Source organism: Lates calcarifer, linkage group LG17 (assembly GCF_001640805.2).
Source record: "Lates calcarifer isolate ASB-BC8 linkage group LG17, TLL_Latcal_v3, whole genome shotgun sequence".
In the NCBI taxonomy this organism is placed as follows: domain Eukaryota; kingdom Metazoa; phylum Chordata; class Actinopteri; family Centropomidae; genus Lates; species Lates calcarifer.
The window spans coordinates 1,995,221-2,021,830 of NC_066849.1; the positions used below are offsets into that span (position 1 = coordinate 1,995,221).

At 39.0% G+C, this 26,610-nt stretch overlaps 1 protein-coding gene across 4 annotated transcripts in view; it reads left to right on the forward strand.

The window, feature by feature from the left end:
- Positions 1 to 13,008, forward strand: part of nlgn1 (neuroligin 1) — a 309,442-nt gene extending 296,434 nt beyond the window's left edge. For all 4 annotated transcript variants that reach the window (XM_051077176.1, XM_051077177.1, XM_051077178.1 and 1 more), the window contains 5 exons: positions 61 to 422; positions 2,013 to 2,173; positions 3,917 to 4,073; positions 4,798 to 4,875; positions 5,061 to 13,008. In XM_051077176.1, coding sequence (XP_050933133.1) covers positions 61 to 422; positions 2,013 to 2,173; positions 3,917 to 4,073; positions 4,798 to 4,875; positions 5,061 to 5,657 — 1,355 coding nt within the window. In that variant the 3' untranslated portion in view covers positions 5,658 to 13,008. The remainder of the gene's footprint in view (positions 1 to 60; positions 423 to 2,012; positions 2,174 to 3,916; positions 4,074 to 4,797; positions 4,876 to 5,060) is intronic.
- The last annotated feature ends 13,602 nt before the right edge of the window (positions 13,009 to 26,610 follow it).

Consider the following 26,610-nt stretch of genomic DNA (forward strand, 5'->3'; position numbering starts at 1 on the left):
CCAACCACATCCTTACCCTAAATTTGTACTTTGACAACTATCTATATAATCTCTTTCCAGGTGAGTTCCTCAACTACGATATTATGCTGGGAGTGAATCAGGGTGAGGGCCTTAAGTTTGTGGAGCTTATCGTGGACAACGAAAATGGTGTCCAGGCTAATGACTTTGACTACGCCGTGTCCAGCTTTGTGGATGATCTCTATGGCTACCCAGAGGGTAAAGACATCCTCAGAGAAACCATCAAATTTATGTACACCGACTGGGCTGATAGGCACAACCCAGAGACTCGGCGGAAGACATTGCTTGCCCTTTTCACCGATCATCAGTGGGTGGCACCAGCTGTTGCCACAGCTGACCTGCACTCCAGCTTTGGATCACCTACGTACTTCTATGCCTTTTACCACCACTGTCAGACCGAACAGGTAGGTCTCTGGCTGTAATAATACATCAGCTTTATGTGTCGTCAACAAGTGCTCACGAAGACAAAACCATACAAAGCCATAATCTGAGGTCAAACAGACTACATACCATTAACTGTATCAACCCTGAAGATGCTTTCAATTCAAGCAGTCTGGTTCCAGATATCTGAATCATCACACACAACTCTGATTTGAACAATTTAAATTGGCCTGGTTGTGTGGTCATTGATGGTCAACTCAGTCTCACCACAGTTCATGTCCAAGCCAACACGATTTGCAGTTCATGAAATAGTCACAACATTCATTTAGCCTACCTGAGCATGAATTTAAAATATTGACTTCTAGCAACTCCAACAATATTATACTTATTTTGGTAATGTTAAGGCACACACAGCATTTAGTTATGGTAGGTTAAAGACAGACAAAACACAATGATTCTTATGTGGTGGCCATGTGCTCACCATCCACCCAACCTACAGCCTTGCAACTCTGCTTCCATTAATGAATATAGTGCTTCATTAAATTAATCTGTTAAGAATACATGGGTTTGAAAATCGTTTTCACTCTCATAAAGAAATGGTAAATTTGTGTCCATGTACACAAAACCATGAGAGTGGGCTGTGATGGTTTTGTCAACAGTTGACTGAGTTTTGTTTGCCCTTCTTTGCCAATAACATGCACACATTATGTGTGGGATGGGTCTCAGTATGTTCATAAAGTGGTATATAAAGTTCAAATATTCTCAACTTACATAGAAATGTCTTGGCCTTGGTATGCAGCTGTGCTGCCTTTAAACATTGCATTTTGTTCTGTTTGTACACACTTGGAGGCTCTGAATTCAGAATCATTGTACACAAGAATTACACAGTGTTCTATAATTAATGTAAACCAACAAGACCATGACTGAAAAGCAGGCAGCCTGTAGATTTGGGAAATCTGCTTCAGATTGTTTAAGAGTACAAAAGAGTACTTTTTTTTTTTTTTTTCCTTTGGTGACATGATGACAGATTACCTTACAGAACAAATAAACAGTATGCTGTGAAACAACACAAGACCTGTTATTATTCCATTTACATTATTGTTAACTGACTAGTTGACAGCCAAAGAAGTGACATGTTTTCTAGCACTGACTTTGCCTAGTTTTACTTGTGTTGCTCTACGTATTTTTTATTTTATTTTCTTTTATTTTATTTTTTGCTTATATAGTACTACACTGGCTAATTATGCTGAGAGAATATGAGGAATGGTAATTAAATCCCCACACCTTCTTTGGGCATATTTTTTTTCATTCAACAGCCTACAGCTCGTGACATGTACTGCTCAAAGCCATCCTCCTCTGTCAGCTCTATCCCTTCATTTCTTCTGTTGTCTCTCTCTGTAATCCTTAATAATAGGCCAGATATAGTAGGCAAAATAATATTAAAAACTTATTTAATTTCCCCTTCTCTCTCAAAAAAATATTGTATTTTCTCTGCCTCTTTGATCTGTCTGTGTTGTGCGTGTCAGCAGCAAAAATAATGGCTTTTAATGTCCTGTATCTGTCACATAAATGTAATAATACTGATCTGATTTGATTCATCTGCTGCTCATTAGGTACCACCGTGGGCAGACGCAGCACACGGAGATGAAATCCCATATGTGTTCGGCCTACCAATGATTGGACCAACAGAGCTGTTTCCTTGCAACTTCTCCAAGAACGATGTGATGCTCAGTGCCGTAGTCATGACCTACTGGACAAACTTTGCCAAGACAGGGTATGATGACACTACATATGGACTCCCTATGGGCCAATACATGTCACCTTCTAGACATCAACAAAATGATTAGAGGCATGGCATAGAAAAGGGAGACATATGGATAAAGATGGTCTATAAGCAGTACCAATTTATGGTGTGATTGTGATAAAAAGCATTCCATTTGCATGTACAGTTGAGGCTTCCAAATCCTCTTAATTGTCAAATTCATTTGTTCAGTCGTTGCCTCTCGGAACCTGATCTACAAACTTTAGCATGGTCATATACATAGTGTAGTTTTATAAAATGTCAGCCAAAAGGTTGTTTAAACCATTTTTGTAGGCATTTTTTTCAAGCAGTCACTCTACATGCAGCTACCATCGCAAGACCATAAACTAATTGATAATTTCATTGTAATTGTGTTTTCTCTGTTATGACGACCAGGACTAGTGAATTATGCTAGAGTATTTTTATAGACTGTACAGTGTAATTGGTATTCTATGCAGATACCCCCTACATATCAGCAAATACATTCTTAATTAATGGTTGTAGCCTGAAGAGCGACATTCTCGATGGGACAAAATTAAAGATCCTTTTTCCCCTCCTTCTGTCTCATGTTGCCTTTCAGCATATAGTCATGGCGGTAATTGTTTTTTGAGAGTGTAATGGGAGGACAGTGGCCTTCTGTGCACTGCCCAGTAGCCCTGAGGGGGACAGAGAGGCACTAATGATCTACATATATAACCCCAAATTGACATGGAATGCCGGGTACCTGGGAGATTTATGCCACCAATTTGAATGGTTAAGCGTGCTCCTGATGAGGTCTGGCTGGCTCCATATGCCGCTCTCAGACAATGGGGCGCTCAGTAGGTTTGAATGGGCCTCCATACCTCACATGGCTGGCTCTGTTCTGCTGAGATTAAGTGAAAGTGAGTCTATTTACTACTGGGTTCCATGCTGAATATGCTCTGTAAGCTCTGTATATACAAAATAAAAGGGTCTGACCTGCATTTACAGTGAGCCTTGTGTTATTATGGCTTAATTCTAATGTTTATCCAAAGTAGATAGTACATAACATTTAAATAGTAGCTATTTCTTAGTTTGGTTTATAGCATCTACTGGAAAATATGTTTTATGGAAATTATCAGCATGGTTGAACTGCATCTTTACTCACACATATTCCGTTGGCTGGAAGCTTCTTTTCATGTATGAATTATATATCGAATTATATAAAAAGGTTCACTATCAGCAAGACATCCATAATAATAATAATAATAATAATAAAACAAACTGTGACATGCTAATCTTTTAGCATTGAAGTTTTGAAGTTATTAGCAATCTTAAGACCTTTTCATTCAGTTGGAATCTTTAGAAAACCAATCATCTGTGTGCAATAATACCGCTTTTGACCTTTTTTTGATTTTATCAGGTGTGATATCTCAGACACTGTTGATTAAAATTTGATGAAACCTTGGGGCTGCATCTCACCACTGCATTCCAGTATTTTCATAATTACACTGATTAGCCTGAGGGAGATGCTACACTTAGGTCAAAATTAAAATTTTAATAACCAGACATGTCGTGTCTCAAAAGGTCCACTCCAACTTTAGTTTAACTTTAGTCCTTCCTGTCCCCTAAAGTAAACAACAACAAAATTACATAACTGTCACTGATTGGCCAGGAGAAGACTACATTGTCCATGGGAGATCTCACATCTCTCTGAATTATTTAAATGGAAACTCTTTCCCCCTTTATTCTTTTCAGGGACCCAAACCAGCCTGTCCCTCAGGACACAAAGTTCATCCACACCAAACCCAATCGCTTTGAAGAAGTGGCATGGACACGCTACAACCAGAAAGATCAGCTTTACCTGCACATTGGTCTGAAGCCTCGGGTCAAAGAGCATTACCGTGCTAACAAGGTACTGTCAAATATTATTGAGTGTAATTTTTGTATCAACATTAACACTTTGGGTACTGAATAGTGATGGTAGCCATCCTGGAATGGAGGACATAGATTTGGAAAGAAACCTTGGCTAAGTTCTCTAGAAAAGCTGGCTCACCATTACCTGGGACCGGTTGCAATGCAAACTATGTTGCACAGCTTACCTTCTTCAGAGTAGGAAAAGTTCAGTTTAGGATAGATCAGGTAATATCAATACCCCAACAGTACCTGCTGTAGATCAGTAGTTACTTTATGTTCCATCATAATTTTGTAAATATACTGATAAACTAGTTACGGTTGCACATTAAATAATTAATTAATTGTGCTCAGTTTCTTTCATCCCTAACAGTTTTTTTTTATTATAACTGTTCTTCATCTTTGGACAATTATCTGTCATACAGTAAATGCAACATTTCAGTTATATAGGCTTTACCATTTTTAAAGTACATTTTAATGCACTATGTGTAGTTTTCCGCTCTAATTTTGGCAGCAGAATATATATATATATATATATATATATATATATATATATAAAGCCCAAATTTACTAGAGCTAGTTGATAACTTTGTGAAAACAGTAATGCAGGATTGCTGACATTCAGACAAACTCTATAAGGATGCCAGTCTTGCCCTATTTGTTGGATCTAATGTAGGTATCCTTTCATTTTCTCTTCTACTTACTATTTTCTCTCCTTTCCAAAGGTCAACTTGTGGCTGGAGCTGGTTCCTCATCTTCACAGCCTCAACGAGGTCACTCAGCTCATTCCCACCACCACCAAGGTTGGTAGTAATTCATCTCAATATCTTCTTGCTTCTAAAAATTAACTACCTACATTGCTGAGTAGTGTGCAGAGCCTTTTTTATTTTGATAAATCTGATGGAAAAAGTTCAGATTGTAGGAGCACAAAGCGGATTCAACTTTATCAGACAAATCAGATACTGACCATTGTTCTTGATGTCTTCAGATCCCTCCCCCAGAGGCTACCAACCGTACCCCGAAGACCAAGGTTCTGGTAACCAAACGTCCTAACCCAACTCCGTTCCCCACTGAGACCCAGGACAGCCACAACCAGCCACATCTAGTAGACCAGCGTGACTACTCCACGGAACTGTCAGTAACCATCGCTGTGGGAGCCTCCCTTCTCTTCCTTAACATTTTGGCCTTTGCCGCGCTTTACTACAAGAAGGACAAGCGTCGGCACGATGTTCATAGGCGCTGCAGCCCCCAGCGGAGTGCCGCCAACGACCTAGCCCACACTCAGGAGGAGGAGATCATGTCCCTGCAGATGAAGCAGCACTCAGACCTGGACCGGGACTGCAGAGGGGTGGGTGACTCCCTGCACCCGCATGATGTGGTGCTGAGGACTGCCTGCCCACCGGACTACACACTGGCCATGAGGCGCTCGCCGGATGACATCCCGCTCATGACACCAAACACCATAACCATGATCCCCAGCACCATGGGGGGGCTCACCTCTCTCCACTCTTTCAACACCTTCCCCAGCAGTGGGCAGAATAACACCCTGCCACACCCACACTCACACTCCACCACCCGGGTATAGCCCTGTGAATGCACCAACGCAGGCAGGACTCTGATGGCTAAAGCAAAAAGCTAATGCCACTGCTGCAGCAGAGACTTAAGGCTGACATGCTGACAAACACAGATATGTCAGGAGCTGAAACGCCAGCCTGGAGTTGCCATACACCCGTGGAATTACACTGGGATTTTACGACACCCTGTTAATACCTGAGGGAATATAGTCAAGGGATTTCTGGGGGGTTGGACCAGAGGAAAAAAAAAAATATATAATTATGTTTTTGTAGAAAAATAAAAGACAAGAAGAAAAAAAAGTACAAATAAGGAGTTGAAGAAAAACAACCTCACAAGCTAAAACAAAGAGGAGGATGTTTTTTTATTATTATTTTTGTTCTGATATTGCAGCAAAACAAGGTACAGTAAACTACTTTTTCTTTCTAGCGACAGATATGGCCTTCGGGATCTTTTGACAAATGACTGCTTGACAGTATTATCTGGAAGCAGAACAGAGCATCAGACACGCCTCGAAGGTGAGAAGAGGGAAGCACTTTGTAAAAGAAGGAAAACATATTGTTTTCCTTTGGCATCACACTGCAGATTACTCTGTTTGTGGGGCACAGAGTAGATGCCGCACAAACCAATTTAGGCATGTGTTAACTTCATAAATGGAGGCTATGTAAGATAAGGCAAAAACAATTGTTGAAAAGAACGAAGGAAGGACTGAAAATATCAAGGAAAAAAGAAACCCTGTATGCACAATGGAATCACTTTGAGGAAAAAAAAATGTCACAGATACTTTTCATCCATTTATTTTTGCGGATTGGGAACAACTTTATTGTATAGAACCTATTTACATATCTAGATCTGTACACTAAGCACCAAGGCTGTTTCAGCCCTCTTCTCTTGGAGGGCACCTATACTGCAAACCTGCCAGCAGGACAGACCCAGTGGGAAGAGGGGATCCACCTACTGGCTTTCTGGCAGTTCCAACTTCAACGCTGAGAGCTGAGGGACAAAGGATAATTGGATATTTTAGCACGATGCGCATGACAATTTATCTGCTTGATGGCTGCTCTGCTGATTATGTCATTATTAAGAATAATTTTCACCCTCTCCCTTGCATTGGAGTAATTTCAGACAGATTTCCTGATTGGATTACAGGAAAACACACACCCTCACAGGACCATGGGAAATGCAGCTCCAGGTTTTGGATCTTGTGGGCTTGAGTTGGGGACAGGAAGGGGAGGGGCTTGATATATGGTAAAACTTTCTTGCATAACATAATATAGCTTGAGTGGAGTTGGGCATATAAGGACTAGTTTTGTACTCTGTGTGTTGGTACTACTTTTTGATAGTGTTCAAATCACATTACACTGTATCAATCAAACGCATTGTACCTTCAGTTGAGATCAGTGTTATTTGCTATTGTACCTATTGGACCACTTTACCGTATAGAAGTAATTACATGCACTGTTTATTCCATCACCCATTTTTTTTCTTTTCTTTAACTGGGAGGTGTGCTGATTGAGTGATGCTGTGGATGCCCATTGGTGTGACAAAAATGGAGGATAAAAGTAGTGGAAAATACGGTGGAGGAGTGAATCTCTGGGCTACGTAGCTTTTCTTTTCCTTTATCCAGTCAGGCTCTGTAGAGCTGTTTAAACATGGATGCCTGTACATGACTAATACAAGTCAGAGGCCAAGCACAGACAGATCTCACTGGGTGGATCTCTCTGGTAATACGCAGATACACAGCAGGTGAATGAGAGAAAGAGCTACGGTCAGGATAGGTCGATTCTCGTGATTCGCTTTTCATGCAGTGTTCGTTATCACCCTAGGTTGATCATTATTGGAGGCACATTGTGTTATAAGAAGGATGTAAACAGGCCTCTCATAGCAGCAGTAACCCCTCTTTACCTCACTTTGAAGAGATTTTTTTTTTTTTGTTTTTTGGATCCCTTCTTTTTCTACTAGAGATTCTCTACTGTCCTATCTTTTACACTGAGGTGACAGGTTCGGCTGTTTAGCAAAAAGGTTTTCCCTCACATCCACCCCACCGTCAGTTTACCGTTTCCAGCAAGGCAGGCTGCCATTGCTAACATCTTTGGGTCAGTGGAGCCTCGGGAGCTAACAATGTTTACCACCGGAATAGGAGCATGTCATATAGCAAAGCAGACTGCAGTCAGATCCAGTTGCCCAGGAGTCATTGCGGGGTTAAAGTAGATACTTTTATAACAGACAGAGAAAAGAATACCCTGGATGGCAAGTCTATTGTGCTTAAATATAGAAATCTGTACACTGGCACAGTGATGCTACTTGGTAAGCTGAAACGCTTGTCTCCCCATTTCCCCTTCACTAAAGTGTAGATGTGTCGAGGTCTCAGTTGTGAGAATATATCCTTGCTCCTTTTGGCTCACTCACAAACACTGTGCAGTCATTCAAAATAATGAATGCAGACTACTATTACCCCATATAATACTGTGGCAGACAAGCTGGATGGGGGGATAAAATCTAGTCTGTTATAGGGACTGTTGCTTTTTGGGATAATATTTAATTTGAATAGACTAATTACATCTGTTTGCTCCAGATTGTTTCTCTGGATGAAATTAACCACCAGGGCTTGATCTGGGATTTAAACAAAAGAGAGATTCCAAGGCTATTATTGCATATCATCCTCATGGACTTGGGACTTTTTTAATACCCTTCTCTGTACAAACAAGCCAACAACATAAAAAAAAAAGTATGAATTTAAGAATCTGGTGACAATCCATTCTGTAGGTCTGTTGACATTGTATCAATGGGCCATTAGCTTCCTGGCTCAAGCACTCAGCTTGCAAGTTTCTGATCAGCAATACACATGCAAACATATGCAAATGAAAACATGTACGCAAACATCCTCACAGACAGCCATGTGCCAAATAATTAGGCCTGGGCTTTCCAAGTGTTTCTTTACTCAAGATACTGTATATAGATGAACACCCTGATTGCCTGCACTTGGACTCAAGATTCATTAGGCCCAAATAAAAAGCAACACGACCTTGTTTTTGTAACCCAGGTTAATGTCTGGAATACATTTCACATGATGTGGAGGGGAACCTTGGAAGAAAATTAAACACTGTTGTTGGCTGGGTAACTTACTGAATTGTTGAGAACATTTTGCTGTAAGCAAAATTCTTACCATGCAAGACAAGAAATTCTTAATAGTCAGACCTGAGGAATAATGCAGCATCTGAGATGCTACTCTCGAATGTGACAACAAAACAACTAGCGTGTCATTATTTGCACAGCTGCAAATGCAAAGCAAAAGAAGAATTATATGTTACTTCAGTGTAACATTGTGTAGTCTGATTCCAGCATTAGACTATGGTCTTTTGGAGCTACAACCTTCCTGCTTTCCATCACATTCACGGGGAAGCATTTCACATGGATTCATGTTAAGTCCATTTAACTAAACACCATCCTGGGTCACAAATACCTGCATTTTTGTTATATAACACTTCAAGGCACCCATTAACCTTTTTACTTTTTTTTCAAGGATTTGCAAAACTACAGTAGTTTTACAGTAGCTTTTGAAAGCTTTTAAGGTCTTGTCAGCCTACACCATGTAAGTATGTACCATAATTATACTAAAGGCAGCTGGATCTACGTTGTTAAATCAGTAACATGCTGCTGATAAAAAAAAGTACCTGTATCCATGAAAATATCAGAGGGATTGGGATAGTACATTAGTGAGCACCCACCCAGTTCAAGCACTGCTCTCCAGATAAGTGACATAGGGGCAAAGCAAGGGCCACCCATTGAATTAAACATGTAATTGCAGCGATGGGTAAATAGTCAAGCAATTGCTGAGCCATGCTAAGTAGCTGACAGCTGAGGATGAATGCTAATTAATAACTTGCCATAACAATTGTCTGATTAATGATAGGTGATAAATGCAAGCCAACTGTAGCGTGAGGTAAGTGAGAGAAGTGCTGGACAGCGTCTGACATATCTGAAATTAAAAATGGAAATTGCTAGAAGCTGTAGTGAAGTTAATGTATGGTGGCAAATGCTAACAAGATTTAGTATGTGTGGTGACTACACACAAATAGAACAGTCTTAGTTTTCTCATACAGAACAAGCAGTCCTGCTGGATTGCTCGAGGATGTAAAATTGCACGGACAGACTTAAAAGTTGTTAGAGAGGAGGTGCTGCAATGACTCATGAATCAGGGTTATATAAGTGAGGAAATGCATTAAATATCTTGAACATGCTCAACAACTGACAGAGGAGAACCATGGTAACAGAGACAAACTGAAACAAAATCGTTAGTGAGAAGCAGCAACATTTGAAAGTAAAAACATAGAATGACCTTCAGACCCCTGCAAAGTGCTGGTTGTACAGATTAAGAGCGCTAATGACAGCATAACTTATATCACTGAAAAAATACATGAGCAGACCAGAAAAAAAGAAGGAATGTTAGAAGATTGATTAATCTTGAGCTAGCTGCACAAATTGAGAGTTAGCTACAGTAGATCTTAGCATGATAGATTGGAGCGCCAGCTAGCCACGGCATCCCTGGTGATTGAGAAGATGTGTAATTTAAAATACACAGCAGTAGGAGCAAGACTGGGTGGAAACCACTCACTGACCACAGAGAGAGGATCCAGCTCCTTTTAATAAGACTGAAGCACTTGCTAGCCATTACTATTGGCTGAGTGATAGAAAGCATGCTAGTTGATTAACTGCATAACAGGCTACTGGGGTCATAACACTGCCCCACTCAACACACTCACAGAAATACATATAGTGGGTGTTCATTTGAACCTCTTAACAGCCACAGAATAAAGCATGGACAAACAAGGTGTCTGATATTTACACATTTCAAGTGATATAGTTAGCTCTGTGGCAGCCATGTTGGGGGACATCTGCGTTTCAAAGGAAGCTTATTTCATTTATCTATAGATGACACAACCCTGAATAACAGAGGTGAAAAAAATAATGACCTTTTTTTGTAGGAATGGACTTTTTCATCATTAACACTTGCTAGTTTTGTATTAACAAGTTATAGGGTAAATGTTATTTTCCTGTCAGCAAGCTTGGTGTCTTTTGGTGACACATATTTACATGTGTGACTATCAGTTGGATTTTGAGGGTACCCTGTGAAGTTTTCATTATTTGGTTTATTCAGTGTTTCCTACTAAGTATTCATCATTGTGACCTAAAAACATATTAAATGCATTTCCTACCTCATAAACATTTGCAAAGCCTTTTTGTGAATGTTTGGAAACTTGCATTGTTTTCTTAAGTTTTCTATATTATTTTTCTTCTTCTCTATAAGTGTTTGAATTGCTCTTTCTTAATGTCCATTACTATCAGCAAGTGTCAGTATGCATTGCCGTCCCCTGCAGTTGTTAGAAATGTAGGTAATGTCACTCCCACACTCCTAACATTTATATGCATTTGTGTGTGCTGGTGGTGCACAAGGTATCTACAATATTGGGAGTTTCTCATCTAAACACTGATCAGCAGCACCACTAGTTTTCAAATACCCCACATGGTACCTTTTTGATGGTAAACCTTTTGATGGCATCTTGGAAAAACCTCAGCTAAGACTTAATTTACAACATGTACTTTTGAGTAAGGGCTAGGACTTAACAGACTTGAGCTAACAACAGTTTACTGTAAATTATGACCGAAATCTTCCTCATCATTTTTTTTTTTTTTAGATTTGGTGGGTTGATAAATTTTAAGTGGCACTGCAGAAACTTTGTTTTCTCATACTTTTTATTCAATTAGCTTACAACTAAGTGTTGGTTTTATGAAATGAGACTATAAAAAAATTGTATCATTGTTATTATTGGCAGTAGCAAAATATACTGCTCATACATCATAGATGAAATGATGAAATTATTTATTTATTTATTTATTTTTACTGATACATACGTATCAATTTATTTTTTGGTCACCACAAACGGGTCTTTAATGTATGACATAGCTGATCTGTTATGATTAAAGTACTTTAAACCCTGGCCAGCTCACTACTTCATGAAATCTAAAAAAAAGTCCTTACATGACAACAATAAAATAACAGAGGTTATACTGTAATCTCTCCCAAATGTCTGAATCTTTAATTAAAACTAAACTTGTTTAAACTGAAACTGTACATTGAACAATGAACTGGGAAATAAGCCAAATGGTTTTAGGCTTCAGTGTTTCCCAAGACTATATTCTTGACTAAATAGAACACTTGGATTAGCACTTACACCATCACGGGACACATTTCTCCAGACAAATTCTCCACTGAAACCCAGCCTGCTGAAATTCTTTTAACAGCTCTTTTTAAAGGCAAGGCGACTCACCCACCTGCCCTGTGATAAAGGAAACATTAGGCCTTTAAACTAAGAACTAATAATAGTAAAACATGACAGGACAGTTAAACAAGCAAATAAAATATGAAAAGAAGCTAAACTTTAATTGCAGCTTTTATAATGTTTATACGCTGTGGCAATTTTAACAGGGAACATTATGATTTTTTTTCCTTTTGTTTAAGTTCACTGGAGAATAAAAACATGATCATACAGCATGCATGAGTAGGAGTGTGTTTCTTTGCGTGTTTGGCAAAAGACTCACATGTTGTCATTTTTCAGTTCAAATTACTCCATTATCAGTAACTAAGGCTTTTCAATGTGCCTAATTTCTCTCTCTGCGTTAAAATTTTGAATATTCTGTTTATTTTTGTGTCATGTGACACCTGGCTTGTCCTGAATAAGACTTGAATTTGGATTTATTTATGTAAGATAATAGTCTGATAACACCCCACAGCTGAGAATGACTCCCATCCAGTGTCAGCCCGCCTTTAAAACCATGGGTCCATCATTCAAAGAGGGGAAATCTGAAACAATCCAGGTAGCATTTCTTCAGTCATTTCTGTTGAATCCCAACACCACTATGTTCTAATGAGCCAGTATAGCAGGGTGAGTGTGAATCCACACAGTTTGGGACTGAAGATACTTAAGAAACCCTGTTCTAGGGGGACACTTCACTTTTGTTCCAGTGTAAATCTGCCCTGACTGTGCTTGACAGTCAGCCTGTGCTGTAGTGTGCAGGACAGACAGGGAGGGGAGGAACGAGCACTGCGAATGAATGTAACGCACCGTGCCATTTTCTAACCTCAAATCGCAGCAGAAATGACAACAGCCAAACCTCAGATTCATCCTGAGAGGTTTTTGCTAGCAGACAGAAAACTAAATGTGGATTTGTTCTTTGAATGCCATTGGGGGGGGGGCACTATGTGAGCTGGTCTGGCATTTGTAATGTAGATTATTTGTCACTTGTCTTTCTTTCTGGTTAAATAGTAATTACTCTTCTGGAGCACAATAAATGATTTTAATATGCTGATATGTTTTTTCTCTTGAGTCTTCATTTATTATTTTGTGTGGCTGTTCTTGCTAAGTTGACTAATTTAATTGGTGAAGCACACATCAACTCTCACTCGCAAGTAATTACTCTGGCAATTTATTTGTGGCTAGATTAAATTTGTTTTCTATGACTGAAAGCAGAACAAGCTTTGTTGTCAGCGGCATGCATATTAAGACTAAAAGTTGATGCCTGTCACACTTAGGCTAAAAATTCATACCCACTACATTCTAATAGGGAGACAGACACAGGTAGCAGGTAAACATCTGTCACACAATGTCACTGCAATAAGCAGAATGTGCTGCTCAGAAAGATTTTGAACAGTTTCATCAACTTAAATGTTTATGCCTTTTTATTTGTTTTTCTAGGAGGACTGTGAATTGTGGTGGATGGTGTATAGTGTTGTATATTATATATACAATTGTATATTGTGTAGTGTGCCTCGATCCATCTACCAGCATACTGGACATCTGTGCTGCTTTGAAACATGTAATATGAGAAAAGCTGCTATTCAATTTATATTATTTCTTGTAGATTTTACACCCACACAGAGATCTTGACTCAACTGTACAGCTTTCATCTGAGCTTAGTTTGACTCAACCGTTCAGCCTGAAACAAAAGTATTAGAAATAATATAAAGATTTTTAAACTGTAAATATACATTCTAAGCCTAAATTTACCTTTCCCAGATATGCTGAAAAAAATGTATATTATCACACTGGATGTAGCTATTAGAAGATGTAGACTGTGGACATAAAGGGATTCACATGTTGAGCAACACTACTCAGATAGGCTGAGGCATTCAAAGGACGATTGATTGATCAAGGTACCCTACCATCTGTGTACCTCAACAGAAATCGAGATTAATCAGACCAGGCTATGTTTCCAGTCAGCTGTTCAGTTTGGGTGAGCCTATGTCCACTGCAGCCTCAGATTTCTGTTCTTGGTTGACAGGAGTGGAATGTAGTCTCTGCTGTTTTAGCCCATGCACATCAAGGTGTGATGTGTTGTGCATTGTGAGATGCTCTTCTGCTCACCACACTTGATAAGAGTGGTTATCTGAGTCACTGTTGCCTTCCTGTCAGTGTGAACTAGTCTGGCAATTCTCCTCTGACCTCAACAAGGTGTCTTCTGTCCTCAGAACTACTGCTCACTGGATGGTTTTTGCTTCTTATCCTCCATTCTGAGTAAACTCTTGAGACAGTTGTGACTTCATTCTAATCTATCTTCCTTTAATAACTAGCTGAATAGAACATTATACCCTTTTTTGTCTTTATTTTAGGTATTCTATCATTTGTTTGCACATTTTGCTTCCTGTAGCAATGATTAAGGTTCTTAAACATTCAGCTGAGTTTAATGTCTTATTGATTTTCAGCATATGATGCCTTTATTAATGAATTTCAGTGCCATAAATGCACGATAAGAGCTGTAAAAATTCAAAGCAGCTGCTTTGGCAGTGCTCCGCCTACAGACTTCAGGGTCTGTTTTTGTGTCTTTGGGGTTGCCATGCTGTATTATGTATCCTCTGATCTTAACAACCACACAAATACAAGCATTCACACACAAAAAAAGAAAAAAAAAAACTGGCATTTTGCTTAAGTGTTAATTGGAAATCAATCAGAATTCATCCTCCTTGGAAAACAGTGACATTTTGTCGCTCTTTGCCAATGATTAGAAATAAATTATGCCAGAGACTGACTGACATTTGGAGAGCAGGCGGCTGTTTGGAGTGGAGTGTAAAGGATCAACAGAGATGTATTTATGCTCTCTGCTGCTGGTGTGTGTGTGTGTGTGTATGTGTGTGTGCATGTATTTGTCTGACCAAGGGCATACACTACCGTGGGCTGCTCAGCCAGAGGGCCCTGTAGGAATAACTTGATAAGGGAGGCTTATTTACCATAATAATGCATCTCATCTCTGCACATCAAACACTCCTGCCTGGTCTGATAACCCGCTCTTTAATTTAGCACAACTGTTTGATCTAGCTGTGCTGCCGCTGTCCCAGGGCCATTGTCGCGAGCAGTACAACAGTTGGGTAATTGCTGTGTATTTTCACAGTGTTTCACAAATAGAACAGTTATGTAATGTTGGTGTACCTGTAGAGCAAAGTTGTGGGAAGCTGAAAACCTCTTTGAAAAGGAAACAACATCACACTCTCCAGTATTTTTGCTTACTTTTTTAAAATGATGAACCACTCTGTCAGTTTTAGAAATAGAACTGATCATTTGATTTGCTTATGAGTGTGCGTCCACATCTGCTGATGTTTTTGCACTCAAATCAGCCTGACTGTGAATGTGAGAAAGCTAACCTACAGGCACAGCCGAACTGCAACTTGCTATGTGTGTAAAGAAGACAGAAATAATGATAGAAGTCAGAGTTGTGGTAAGGGCTTGGAGGTCAGGTCTGTGGTTGCAGGTTCAGCCGGGGTCAAAGGAGGGGGCTGTAGTCAGAACGCTACAAACATCTTTTCTCTGTCTGTTGGTTGGAAGACAGTGTGAAAAGTGCAAGGCTGTAAACCTTTTGTCTATGTTGTGTTTTCCAGAAAAAAATCCAATGTGTGGGTTTAGATGAGTACTCTCCATGACAAATAGGCTGGCCTTTACATGCAGTTTCTGTGGAGTGTCCCTTTAATGTGGCTTAAAACACATCTGGGAAAAAAAAGACAGATTCTTCATGTTTTTTTTTGTTTGTTTGTTTGTTTGTTTTTTTCTGGTTTCTGGGCCATAATGCATATTACATCTACTCAAACAATCTGACTTAAAAGGCTGTGTAAACCTAGTGTACAGTGATGTAAAGGCTTGCATCCAGCTGTTCTGAAGATGCAATTTATAGACCTGCCACCAGTCAAAAGTCAATAAAATTTGCACTGAGATTCAATACAGTAAATTTATTTTGGGGTTACATTTTATAAGGAAAGATTAAAACAATGAAATTAGTAACTGAAATTCCCTAGCCACTTATTAGATATCCAAAATGTGCTCTGCTTTGAGCCAGATGAGTCACACTATCCCCTTAACAAGCTGTTTTAATCACTCTTTTGTTCTGTTGCTGACAACACACACAGCAGAGTCTTTGTTCATCGTCTGTGTTCAGTTTAATTGGGATTTGCTGAGTTTCTGCATCGTTTGAGTTGGTCCACTGGATGCTACCCTCAGGTAAGGCAATTATAATCAGTGTGCCGTCTCTCTTGTTCAAGGCCTAGCTTCTTCTCAAAGAGCTCCTTGTGCAGTAAAACATACAATGGACCTGATCGGAGCTCTGTTTACAAGTTTAATGATCAAACACTTTTGGATTACAAATAACATCTGTTCAGCGTGTTTGAGGTACGTTAAACCTGAAAATTGAGTCCCAACTCAGCCAACATCATTGATCCTATTTTGGGTTTACACAACTGCAGGTAAAAGACAAAATGTGTGACTGATGCTATTTCAGCTGTTAACAGATGTAAATGTCTGTTTAAGACTTAAAAAGGAAAAGATGTCCCATGATACTTTTGTTGTTATTGTAACATATGTAAATGCTCAGGCTTACTGAGAATTATTATCACATTCCATCTTATTTTATTTGATCAATGGCACGCAAACACTGACCCATATTGTCTGAGTTAGAAATAAGTTACTGTCAACACAAGTGAATGAAGCATTTTCTTTTGTGTTTCATCTTATGTCGACAAGCGATCAGCCTGCCGTGATTGAACCAAACAAATTAAATCTGAGAGGATCTGATGCTTCTCTCAGCCTGTCCGTCTGAATATCTTTGAGCTTAATGAGATCTGGCAGTCGGCCTGTTCCTGTTGTCTCTGTGGAAGTGAAGAAAGTTGGAACTGTCCATAGTAAAGCTAATTTAACAAATCTGACAGCCCGGCTCTCTGCACCAACAACTGTAGACTTAGAAGCTGCATGGCATGTATAGACATGTATCATCTTCAACACCTTGAATAATGCAGGGAGGCAGCAGTTTTGTATGCCTTTGTTCCAGGAATTATGAAGATTTCTTCAGATCATTGCTGTAATGGCCACCAGAGTGTATGATTTATTTCATTATCTTTGATTTCAGTAATATACCTGTAAAGTCTGCCCTGTTCCTCCTGCAAAATCAGTAACATCAAGATGAATCAGAGGTCTTCAGTGTTTGGGTTGGAGCAGTTGTCCACCTCAAAAGAGAGTCATGGTTTGATTCCTGGTAGCTGTGCGGGTACAGCGCAGGAACACACCCACTCCTACACTCAAAACACAACACAGCACGGACAATTCATGTAAAAAGTGTACCTGTGATGACTGAACATCTGCACTGTCACTACTGCAGTCTAATTTTGTCTGCCCTGTTTGAGGGAAAGCATAAAGAAAGTTCAGTGTGTGCGTCACCACTGATGATCTGATGTCAGATTTTATGAGTAACAGTTGAGAAGAGTGATATCACTGTGCTGTTTGTCATGTAGGATAAGCAGGACTTTCTTGGGAATTATGTCATTGTAGCTTTGCATAATGTCCGTGAGCATAGTAAATTTTGGCAGTTACTTTTACTCTGCCTGCCCGGGGGACAGATGACTAAATATGAACTTTTTCTTTTCCTCATGGCGTTGTCATGTGATAAACTTGATAAATGTGTGTGTAACCTTGAGTTGTCTGCTTTATATCTGTACACAGATGTTAACAAAAGCACTTCCTTTTTATGTGATGTCACAGCTGATATCTTTGGTTGACATATTTTATTCAGTCATTTTGTTTTTTCACTCAGTTATCCCAACCAACATTCACAGCTGGCTAATTTATTGAATTAGAAGTTAAAAAAACTAACTGAAATCCATATATATATATATAATATATAAATATTATTATACAAAATATATAAATAACTACCAGTGTATTATGTGTTGTGTATGCCTGCCATCTTTGATTTCAGCACAATGGGCATTTTGAGGTAGTGTATCAGCATGGTGAAAGACAGACAAGAGATGGCAAATATACATCTGTTTGATTAAATCAAATTAATCTTCCCTGTCCATTACATTTATAAAATCAAGACTACTTTTAATTTCCATTAAAATCTGCAGAACCTTCAGTTTGTCAGTGTGGCCCAGCTTTTATATTTGTGATGCTCTGAGTCAAATACTTTAGCCTTGTATCAAATCCTAGCTGCTTTTGACCCAAAGTAATGATCAATAGTTCACTGGGACATTTAATGTTTCACAGTGCATTTCTCGTATTGAGAGCCTGATTAAGCTAAATCAATACTGCTTTATCAGAGGCTCAAATGAAAAATCCTGGAGCTGACCTGCATGATAAAATGTACACTGCTGCAGCAAAACACAAACACACTTAAACCTTAATTTCACTGCAGCTGCTCTGACCTCTGTTGCTCTTATAAAATACCCAATGCCACCATCTCTCTCACTCAGGACAGGAAAATGGGTTTGGATGTAGTAATTTCTGAAAAGATGACAAGTTTATTGAGATATACAGGCTCCTGAGTGATGAGGTGATGCAGTCTGTTGTGAAGTTTTGCCTTCTAGGAAAAGTTATTCACTTAATTATCAAGGTTTTAGCCATGCTAAATTTGTAAATAATAAGGTTATATTTGTTCTGTGAGGCTGTTATACGCATTGCACTCTGCTCAACTTCCATCATTCATAAGTGGTAGACTGTCATTGTCAGGTGCACTTACCCTTTGTTTACCCCTGTTCCAGGGCTGTTTTAAATACTGAAATAACTCAGGCATTTATAAACCTTTAGCAGGAAAGAAGAAAATGCAAATACACGTTCTTATACAACTTATTGTAAAGGACTATTACATATAACTTAGGTATAGGTTTTGTAGTGTATTGTAACATAGGTATACAGTGTGAGGCTCAGCTGAATGAGTTTAACAATAGCAAAATATTAATATGATAACACACACACTTCACTTTACTGCAGCATGATAATATTTATATTGTCAAAAGACTGCAAAGATAAAAAGCAGGGAGCTGACTCTACTAATACAATGTCAAATTAATTAATTAAAAATAGGTTCAGGACAGTATTAAAACAATATTCAAGTTTTAACTAGAAGAGAAAACAGTTTCCCTGAGCAACAAGTTTTAGCAGCACTACTGATGAATTCACTTGACTTTTACTTCTGTATCAAAAAGCAGGTGAGATAATAAAACTGCTGACTTGTTCACAACCTGTGTAATCGTTTCACCGACTGTTTGTTAATGTTGATGTTTCCTCATTCCTGGATCTGGTGAATGCAATGTATCACAGCTGATAGGAGAGGTGGCCAAAGCTAGAAAAAATCTTACCTAAGTTGTGAATAAATGCGGTTTTCTTTAAAGAAGCTGGCACTCTTCAACAGTCCACTGTATCCATCCACGTGCATCATTTGTGCATATTTTGTAAAGCAAAACCACTTATCGGACTATTGTGTTTGTTTTTGTCTATTGTGATGAAGAGTCCAGAGACAAATGCAAATATAAAACAGGACGGATAAAAAGCACATGATATCAAAAGACAAAAAGACTGTTACACAATAAAAGCTTACATGTATCAGTACAGGTTTAACTACATTGGATAAAACCTCAGTCTTATGTTAACAGATGAAGGGAATGCACAAAGAGCATCAATACTGTCAGTGTGCTGCCTCTTCTCTCCACACAGGGCTGTTTCCTGTGTATTGGCTTTACAGGCACTGCTGTCCATCTTCCTGTGTCAACACCACACAGCAATCCTCCCACGGAACAGATCAGAAAGGTACATAATTTTTACGTCAACCTTGATACACAAGTCACCCGAGAGGGAAAGGCAACAAGGAGATGGAAACCACGATGGGATGGCAGCAGAGATGGAGCAGAAATCCCCAGAGAGGCACGTTAAGAAAGCATGAGTGGCATGTGGGGATGTATGATAAGAGAAGTGAAGAGACAGGAGCTAATGGAAGCATCATACATATATATATATATATATATATATATATATATATATATGATGTAGGTGAGGTTTAAAAGCAAGGTGGATCCTCATTGTGGCACTACACTTGAAGCTTAGTTTATACCTCTGTGAAGGTTTGACAAAGATCCTACACAAGTGGCCTAAGCCATCGTGTGCATTTACTCTGCATTGGTGTGTCTGTGTCCTTCTGTATTTACACTGTCAAAATACTAACAGGTAGTTCAAGCAGTACAAGAACTTCATGAATGTAACAAAAAAAAAACAAACAAACAAACAAATCCCCCGTGTTTCCTCTTGTTCAGATCAGTTTGATGGCACAGACACACTCACACATCTGCAACAGTGTGATTAATATTACACACAGCTGGCACAACTTCAATAATCATTTCAATCTTCTGACATGAGGCTGTGTACTGCATACTCCTCTTAAACCAGGGAGATACGCTGAAAGATTCACAACACTGTGAGATCATTTTTCATAGCAGCAGTCCAGCTAATTTCTAAGCATATTTTCTTGTTTTGACATTCTGGTTGAATTAAAAAAAAAAAAAAAAAATGCTCCTGACCTTTAATGTTTTGCATGCACTTATTCTGTATCTGTATATGTGTAGATAAGTATAGTTTGTCTTTAATATATATATATATATATATATATATATGTATGTGTGTGTGTGTGTGTGTGTGTGTGTGTGTGTGCGTATGTGCATGCATATGTATAAAATCTGTTCTCATTGAGCTAGCTTTTTATTAAATGCTGTAGTTTCCAAGGGCTAGGTGATATAGAGGTCCCTGGGGAGGTTAGGGAAAGGCATACATGTAAGCTAGAAAGACAAAGAGCTTCAAACGGAAAAAGGGGGAAGACAGAGACAGAGACGAAACATGACAGAGGCAGAGGAGTCATGGTGAGGTGTCTCAGAGCTGTCAGTCATGGCAGAAAACCAGATGACTTGCTCTGAAGTGACCTGCAGAGTGAGAGGTGGAATGAAAATAAGTAGTTACTGCTTCCTGCAGCAAACAAATGGACTGTGAATCTTTCAAATGAAGTTATTGGATTGAAACAGACTTAAGACAGATGTTAGGTTACTGCAGGTCAGATGAACCATAGGTAATAATGACAATGATGTTAGCATAGAGTGCAGGAGACAATAAAGAGATGAAGTAGAGAAAGCAGGAGTTTGTTCTAGCTATGAATAGGTCCACATTTCATAATGCCATTACAGTCATGTAGAATTGCATATGTATAATCTGCATGTTTGAATTGTTTGAATTATATATATGCACCATGGCATGAGGCATGATGCTAAAAAACAGTATCACAATGAAGTGAGTGGTGCTGAAGTGATTGTTTACACTTCTGTGATTGCACTGAGTGCCATACAAAATAACACTGGTAAAACAAGACTTGAAGTGAATAGGTTTGAACTGCCGTTTCCTCATCTTCCCACAGTCTCTGATAGTGAAACAGCATCTGGCTGCTTCAGGTTCTCTGTCTACAGTTAGATGTTTGTAGACAGCTCACTTTCTTAGTGACCATTAACCTGACTGAGTGACTGTAGCAAGTTGATCCATTTCTCCCTCTTATCCCTCTTCCATAATTATTTTTCTTGTATGATTCATGATAATTGTGATTTATTAATAATCTTGACCGTTTGTGTTGTACTTGTACAATTGTGCATATCATATGCTTAGTACTTGTCAGTAACACATGTCAGTAAGCTGACAGGGAACCTCGCTCCATCAAGGACAGGAGCTGATACAGCACTGCATAGCTGTGTAATCTCTGACGTTTTTCTCTCAGGACTACACTAGTCTCCAGAAGATGTTTTCCTTTTCGTCTCCGTACGTAACCTTGTTTCTTTTGCATTTAACCTGTAATCTATTGTACTCGGTACTCATTGTGCGTCTCATGCTTGAGGAGTGCAGTGGGTCCATTTGCAAATGAAAAGACTACCAGGGTGAGGAAAAGCTTCTTCCCTAGAGCTGTAGCCTCTGTCACCCCCCTTCACCCACCACATCCCAAACCCATCGCCCTTGTTATTTATTGTATGTTCTTTTTATTTATTGTTTTACATACTGTATATTACTTTGTCTGCATATTGTGCACAGGAGAGTGTCAAACCAAATTTTGTTGTAGGTAGTACAATGACAATAAAGCTTCCTTATGTCCTTATGTCCTTATGTCCTTACGTTTTTTGAACCATGGCGGCACATAGAAAAACTTTCATCTGAAATCCATCGTTCAACACTGCACATCAGCCAGTCACTGTTCAGTCACTCTAAACATAGATTTACAGTATGGACAATCAGGAACATAACATCGTAGATTATAAACACATAAGAAGACTGCAAACTGGGAGGATGGCAACTTTCAGGTACTTGAGTTAGGTCCTGAGCTGCTTGACATCCTCTCCACCATCATCCACATGTATAGGAGAAGTAAACAAAGACATAAAGGGAGGGAAAGACAAGGACAACATGAACACAGGGGAGAGAGAGAGAAGTAAGAGGCTGGGACCCTTGAAGGATGAAGACCCAGATCCAAACCATCAGGAATAAGGCATCAGTAGCCAGATGACCAATGATACAGTGTAGTGTAAGCAGTTTTGTAGAAGCAACAGTTTACTTATTACTGGCTATCAAACATGAATAAAAATATTAATATTAAAAATATTAAATTTTGGTAACAAATTTTTGCATAAACCTTGGGAGCAGCCTATTCACTTAGTCATTAAGTCAGTCTTTTCATTAAGTATACTAACTATCAATTTGGAACCTTAATTGATTGCAAATTTAATTACTACAACCAAAATTACCCTATCAATAGTTAGTAAAAGTTGAAGGATTTGGAACTCTGCAGCTTAGAGGTTGGAAACATTCACTTTTGTATAACATTAAATAGACCAGCAAAATATTCAATATTCAAATGTATTTATTTGAGAAATCCCAAAAAGAAATGACAACACACATGACTGCTATCTGATCTAATCTAAGAACATTATATACAGGTGTATGTGTGTGTGTGTGTGTGTGTGTGTGTGGAAAAACTTACTCTCTGCTTTGTCTTTTAGCATGGCTAAGAACAAAGGAACTATGACCAAGATGGCAGAGTCAAATGATGGCCTCTAGGGCTGATCGCATGGCGGGTGGGGGAGGTTAACAAAGATTTCTTTGTTTTAAGGCCACGTCAGCGCCAAGATAAGGAGGGAGGTTAACAAGTTGAATGCAAGACAGTTAGACATATCCTCAGTGTGTGTAAAGTGTGAACATGCTAACATTAGCCAATAAAGTGACTATATGCAGGCATAACAACAAAGCTCAGGGAATACATTGAATCAAATCAATTTAATACACTGTGTTGCTGAAAAGTTTGCTAGTTATTTATTTGTTCTCCTTGCAGAGTTAGGCACATGATCTTTATTCAAGATTGCAGTCTTTCTGTTGGTCTTTAGTTTTATTTCACATTTACATTTTATAATGCTTTGCCTCAAATGCAACCTCCTCTCTAAAATAGTCCCTGCTCGAGCACAAATTTGCTCTGCTCCTGCTCAAAACTGCACTCACATATGTTGTTGCTTGAACAAATGTCCTGTACTCCAGTTTGAGTCCTTCTCCTTGCTTTTGGGCTACTCCTTCTTGCTTGCAGATTTTTGTGTCATTACCTGAAGTTACCCTGTAAAAAATTCCCCAAGCAATAGAATTCTAGATATGACACTAACCATTGAAGTTGTTGCTGCCTCATTGCGGGCCTGTTCGCTGTACTTCTTACAGGTTACGGTTACTTTTTACCCAACTCACAGCATGGAGCGCCCAAGTCGAGGACCTCAAGTAAGTATTCTACTTTAATAATACTATTACTTTCTTTAAATTTAAATGGTAAATGGACTGTACTTACATAGCACTTTTCTAGTGGGATTGACCACTCAAAGCACTTTACATTACATGTCACATTTCATCCATTCTCACACACATTCATATATGATTTGGGGTTCAGTATCTTGCCCAAGGATATTTCGGCATGTGGACTGGAGGAGATGAGGATCGAACTACCGACCTTCTGGTTGGTGGGTGACCGCTCTACCTCCTGAGCCACAGCCACAGCCAACTTTACCAATTTTGATTGGTAAAGTCATATATGTGTTATAGGAATACATCTGTGATAATATCCCTGGCTTTTAAGTGTCAACAGAGCAGGCAACAGACAAAAAAAAAGAATGACGTTTCTCTGTTGTCCACATTTCATATTTTTTTCAATCTGTCATATAGCTTCTTGTTTTTAACTGTCTTAATGTGTTAGCTACAGTTATGGCCAAAAATACTGGCAGCTCTGAGCGCTAATTCTGTAAAGTCAAACCCGACTTAAACACCTGTCTATATTCTTAGTTAAAACAACAGTGCCTACTCCAGTAGGATGAAGGCAGGTCAGGGCAGCACCAGAATCTCATCATTACCCCCCACAGGTACGGAACCAAAATCAATTCATGTCTCTGAGAAGAGGGAAAAATCTTATTTTAGTGCTAATGCCAATCATGCTGACTATCAAGCCTGTGGCTAAAACTATGTGGAGTGCACATCACATATAAGGTAATTTTAGGAGAGATGAGCTCTTCACATCTTGCCATTGAGGAGAAAATTCATTCTCAAGTTTATATCAAGGTATCTTACAGACGGTGTCAGTGTGGCTTAAGCTCAGTAGAAGTTAGGTGATGCACCAGGACAATGACCCTAAACACTGGAATAAATCTACTACAGAATGACCTCAAACAAAGAAAACCCATCTTTTGGAGTGGTGCAGTCATGATGCTTTAGAGTGAACATGAGAACTGTTCACACCAATCATCATAAGAATATGGCTGAGCAGGAGCAATTCTGTCTTGAAGAATGGTCCAAACTTCCTCTTGAGTGTGTGCAGGTCTGTAAAGAAATGGATAGAAAAGAGTGTCAGTGTTCCACAGATATAAGAACCATTATGAGCCTTATTCCTGTCAAAAAATGTGTTGATTGAAATGTTTGATTTTTGTGACTTCCCTTTGGTTCTTTTTCTTTTTCTCTTTTAAATAAAAAGTGTTTTTTTAGTTTCTGTGACCATGGTTATTACTGTGCTTTGTGAACAAGACAAGTGATGCTGCCTTGTCCTATGCCCAAAATCTCATTCTTGTTTACTCAGTCACTACTCACTGTTAAATAGACACTCAATAGTTTACACTGTAATGAGTGGTAAATTGAGATTTCAGACACTTAATCAGCATCATTTTTGCATCAGTGACAAGTGCTGAGTTGCATCACTGTTATTTTCACATCTATAATGTGAATTGTGGTATAATTGAGGCAACCTCTCTAGTATGAATAAAATGTCAGATGCAGTTCTCAACCACCAGCAGCACATTGGTATAGCATGGAGTCATCACTCATGACAGTGCCACAGTTTCCATTCTAATTATTTAAGTACATTGCTTAACTTTTTTCTCATCCCATTGCCGTTTGTTTGACTGACAAAGCATGTTGTCAATATGTAATTTTGCCTCTGAGTCACCTAGTGGCTGGATCTGCCCCTGATTAAAACTTTCCTCGGGTTTGTAGAGCAGTGGATCACAGCTTTTGGTTTTCTCTAATGGAAACACAATAACAAGGCTTCTGTATATGGACGGCTCTCATTAAAGCTGATTCTCCCTTAGTTATGATCATTAATTTTTTACTGCAGATCATTAAATTGTTTTACCATTCAAAGTAGTACACAGTCTCTATTGATGTCCATTAGTGTAAAAAGAAAGCAAATGGCAATTGTTACATCCTGACCTTTATCCTATTTATGGGCCAATGTACTCTATCAATAACACAAAGAGAACAGTGGGTGGTAATTATTGGCTTATTGGATGTAGTATACACAAGTCATTTAGCTCCTTCATTTTGTTCCTTGTTTAACTAATGATTAAAGTCTAAGGGGGCATAAAACATGGTCACATCAACACAATCGCTGTCTCAAACTCGTCGATTTGGGAACATTGTTGAGTGGAACACTATTCTGTGCCTAATCAGTAGTTGCATTAATATTCAGAGGACAAATTAATGACAAATGTTTCAGTGTCACTGATTGCAAACAAAAGCAAGCCGGGTGTCATGACAATCACTTGCATTTAAAGCCATTAGGTAAGACAGTAAGGTGGCAGCTTTCCTGATTACTTTACGCTTTGAAGACAAAGCTACCACAACCTTAAAAGAGGCGTAGTGGTGCATGTATACAGGTATATGGTGTATATGCCTAATGTATGTAATGATCTCAGGACCACATGATCACTGACCACAAGCAGTAAGGAGGCAATTTATTAAACTATTTAAAATTCCTAAAATTTTGGTTAAGGTTGATTGCATATGTACAGCGTACAATCACTTATGCAGAACACACACAGCACACTCTGATGTGCAACCAGACAGAGAGGACTGGTGAAGAAACAGACAGGCTTGCTAAAACCTTTATGGATTTTTTGAGGGTCCAGTGGCCCACAGATGCAGCGGCCCATCACGTTTTATTCTGGTTTGCCCGATGGCCAGTACACCACTGGGGGAGAGAGAGTCATGGAGCACATCAAAATATCCACAGTGTGTGGAGCACATCAGACAACACCTTGGTGCAGACTGTTAAAACTTAACAAAACT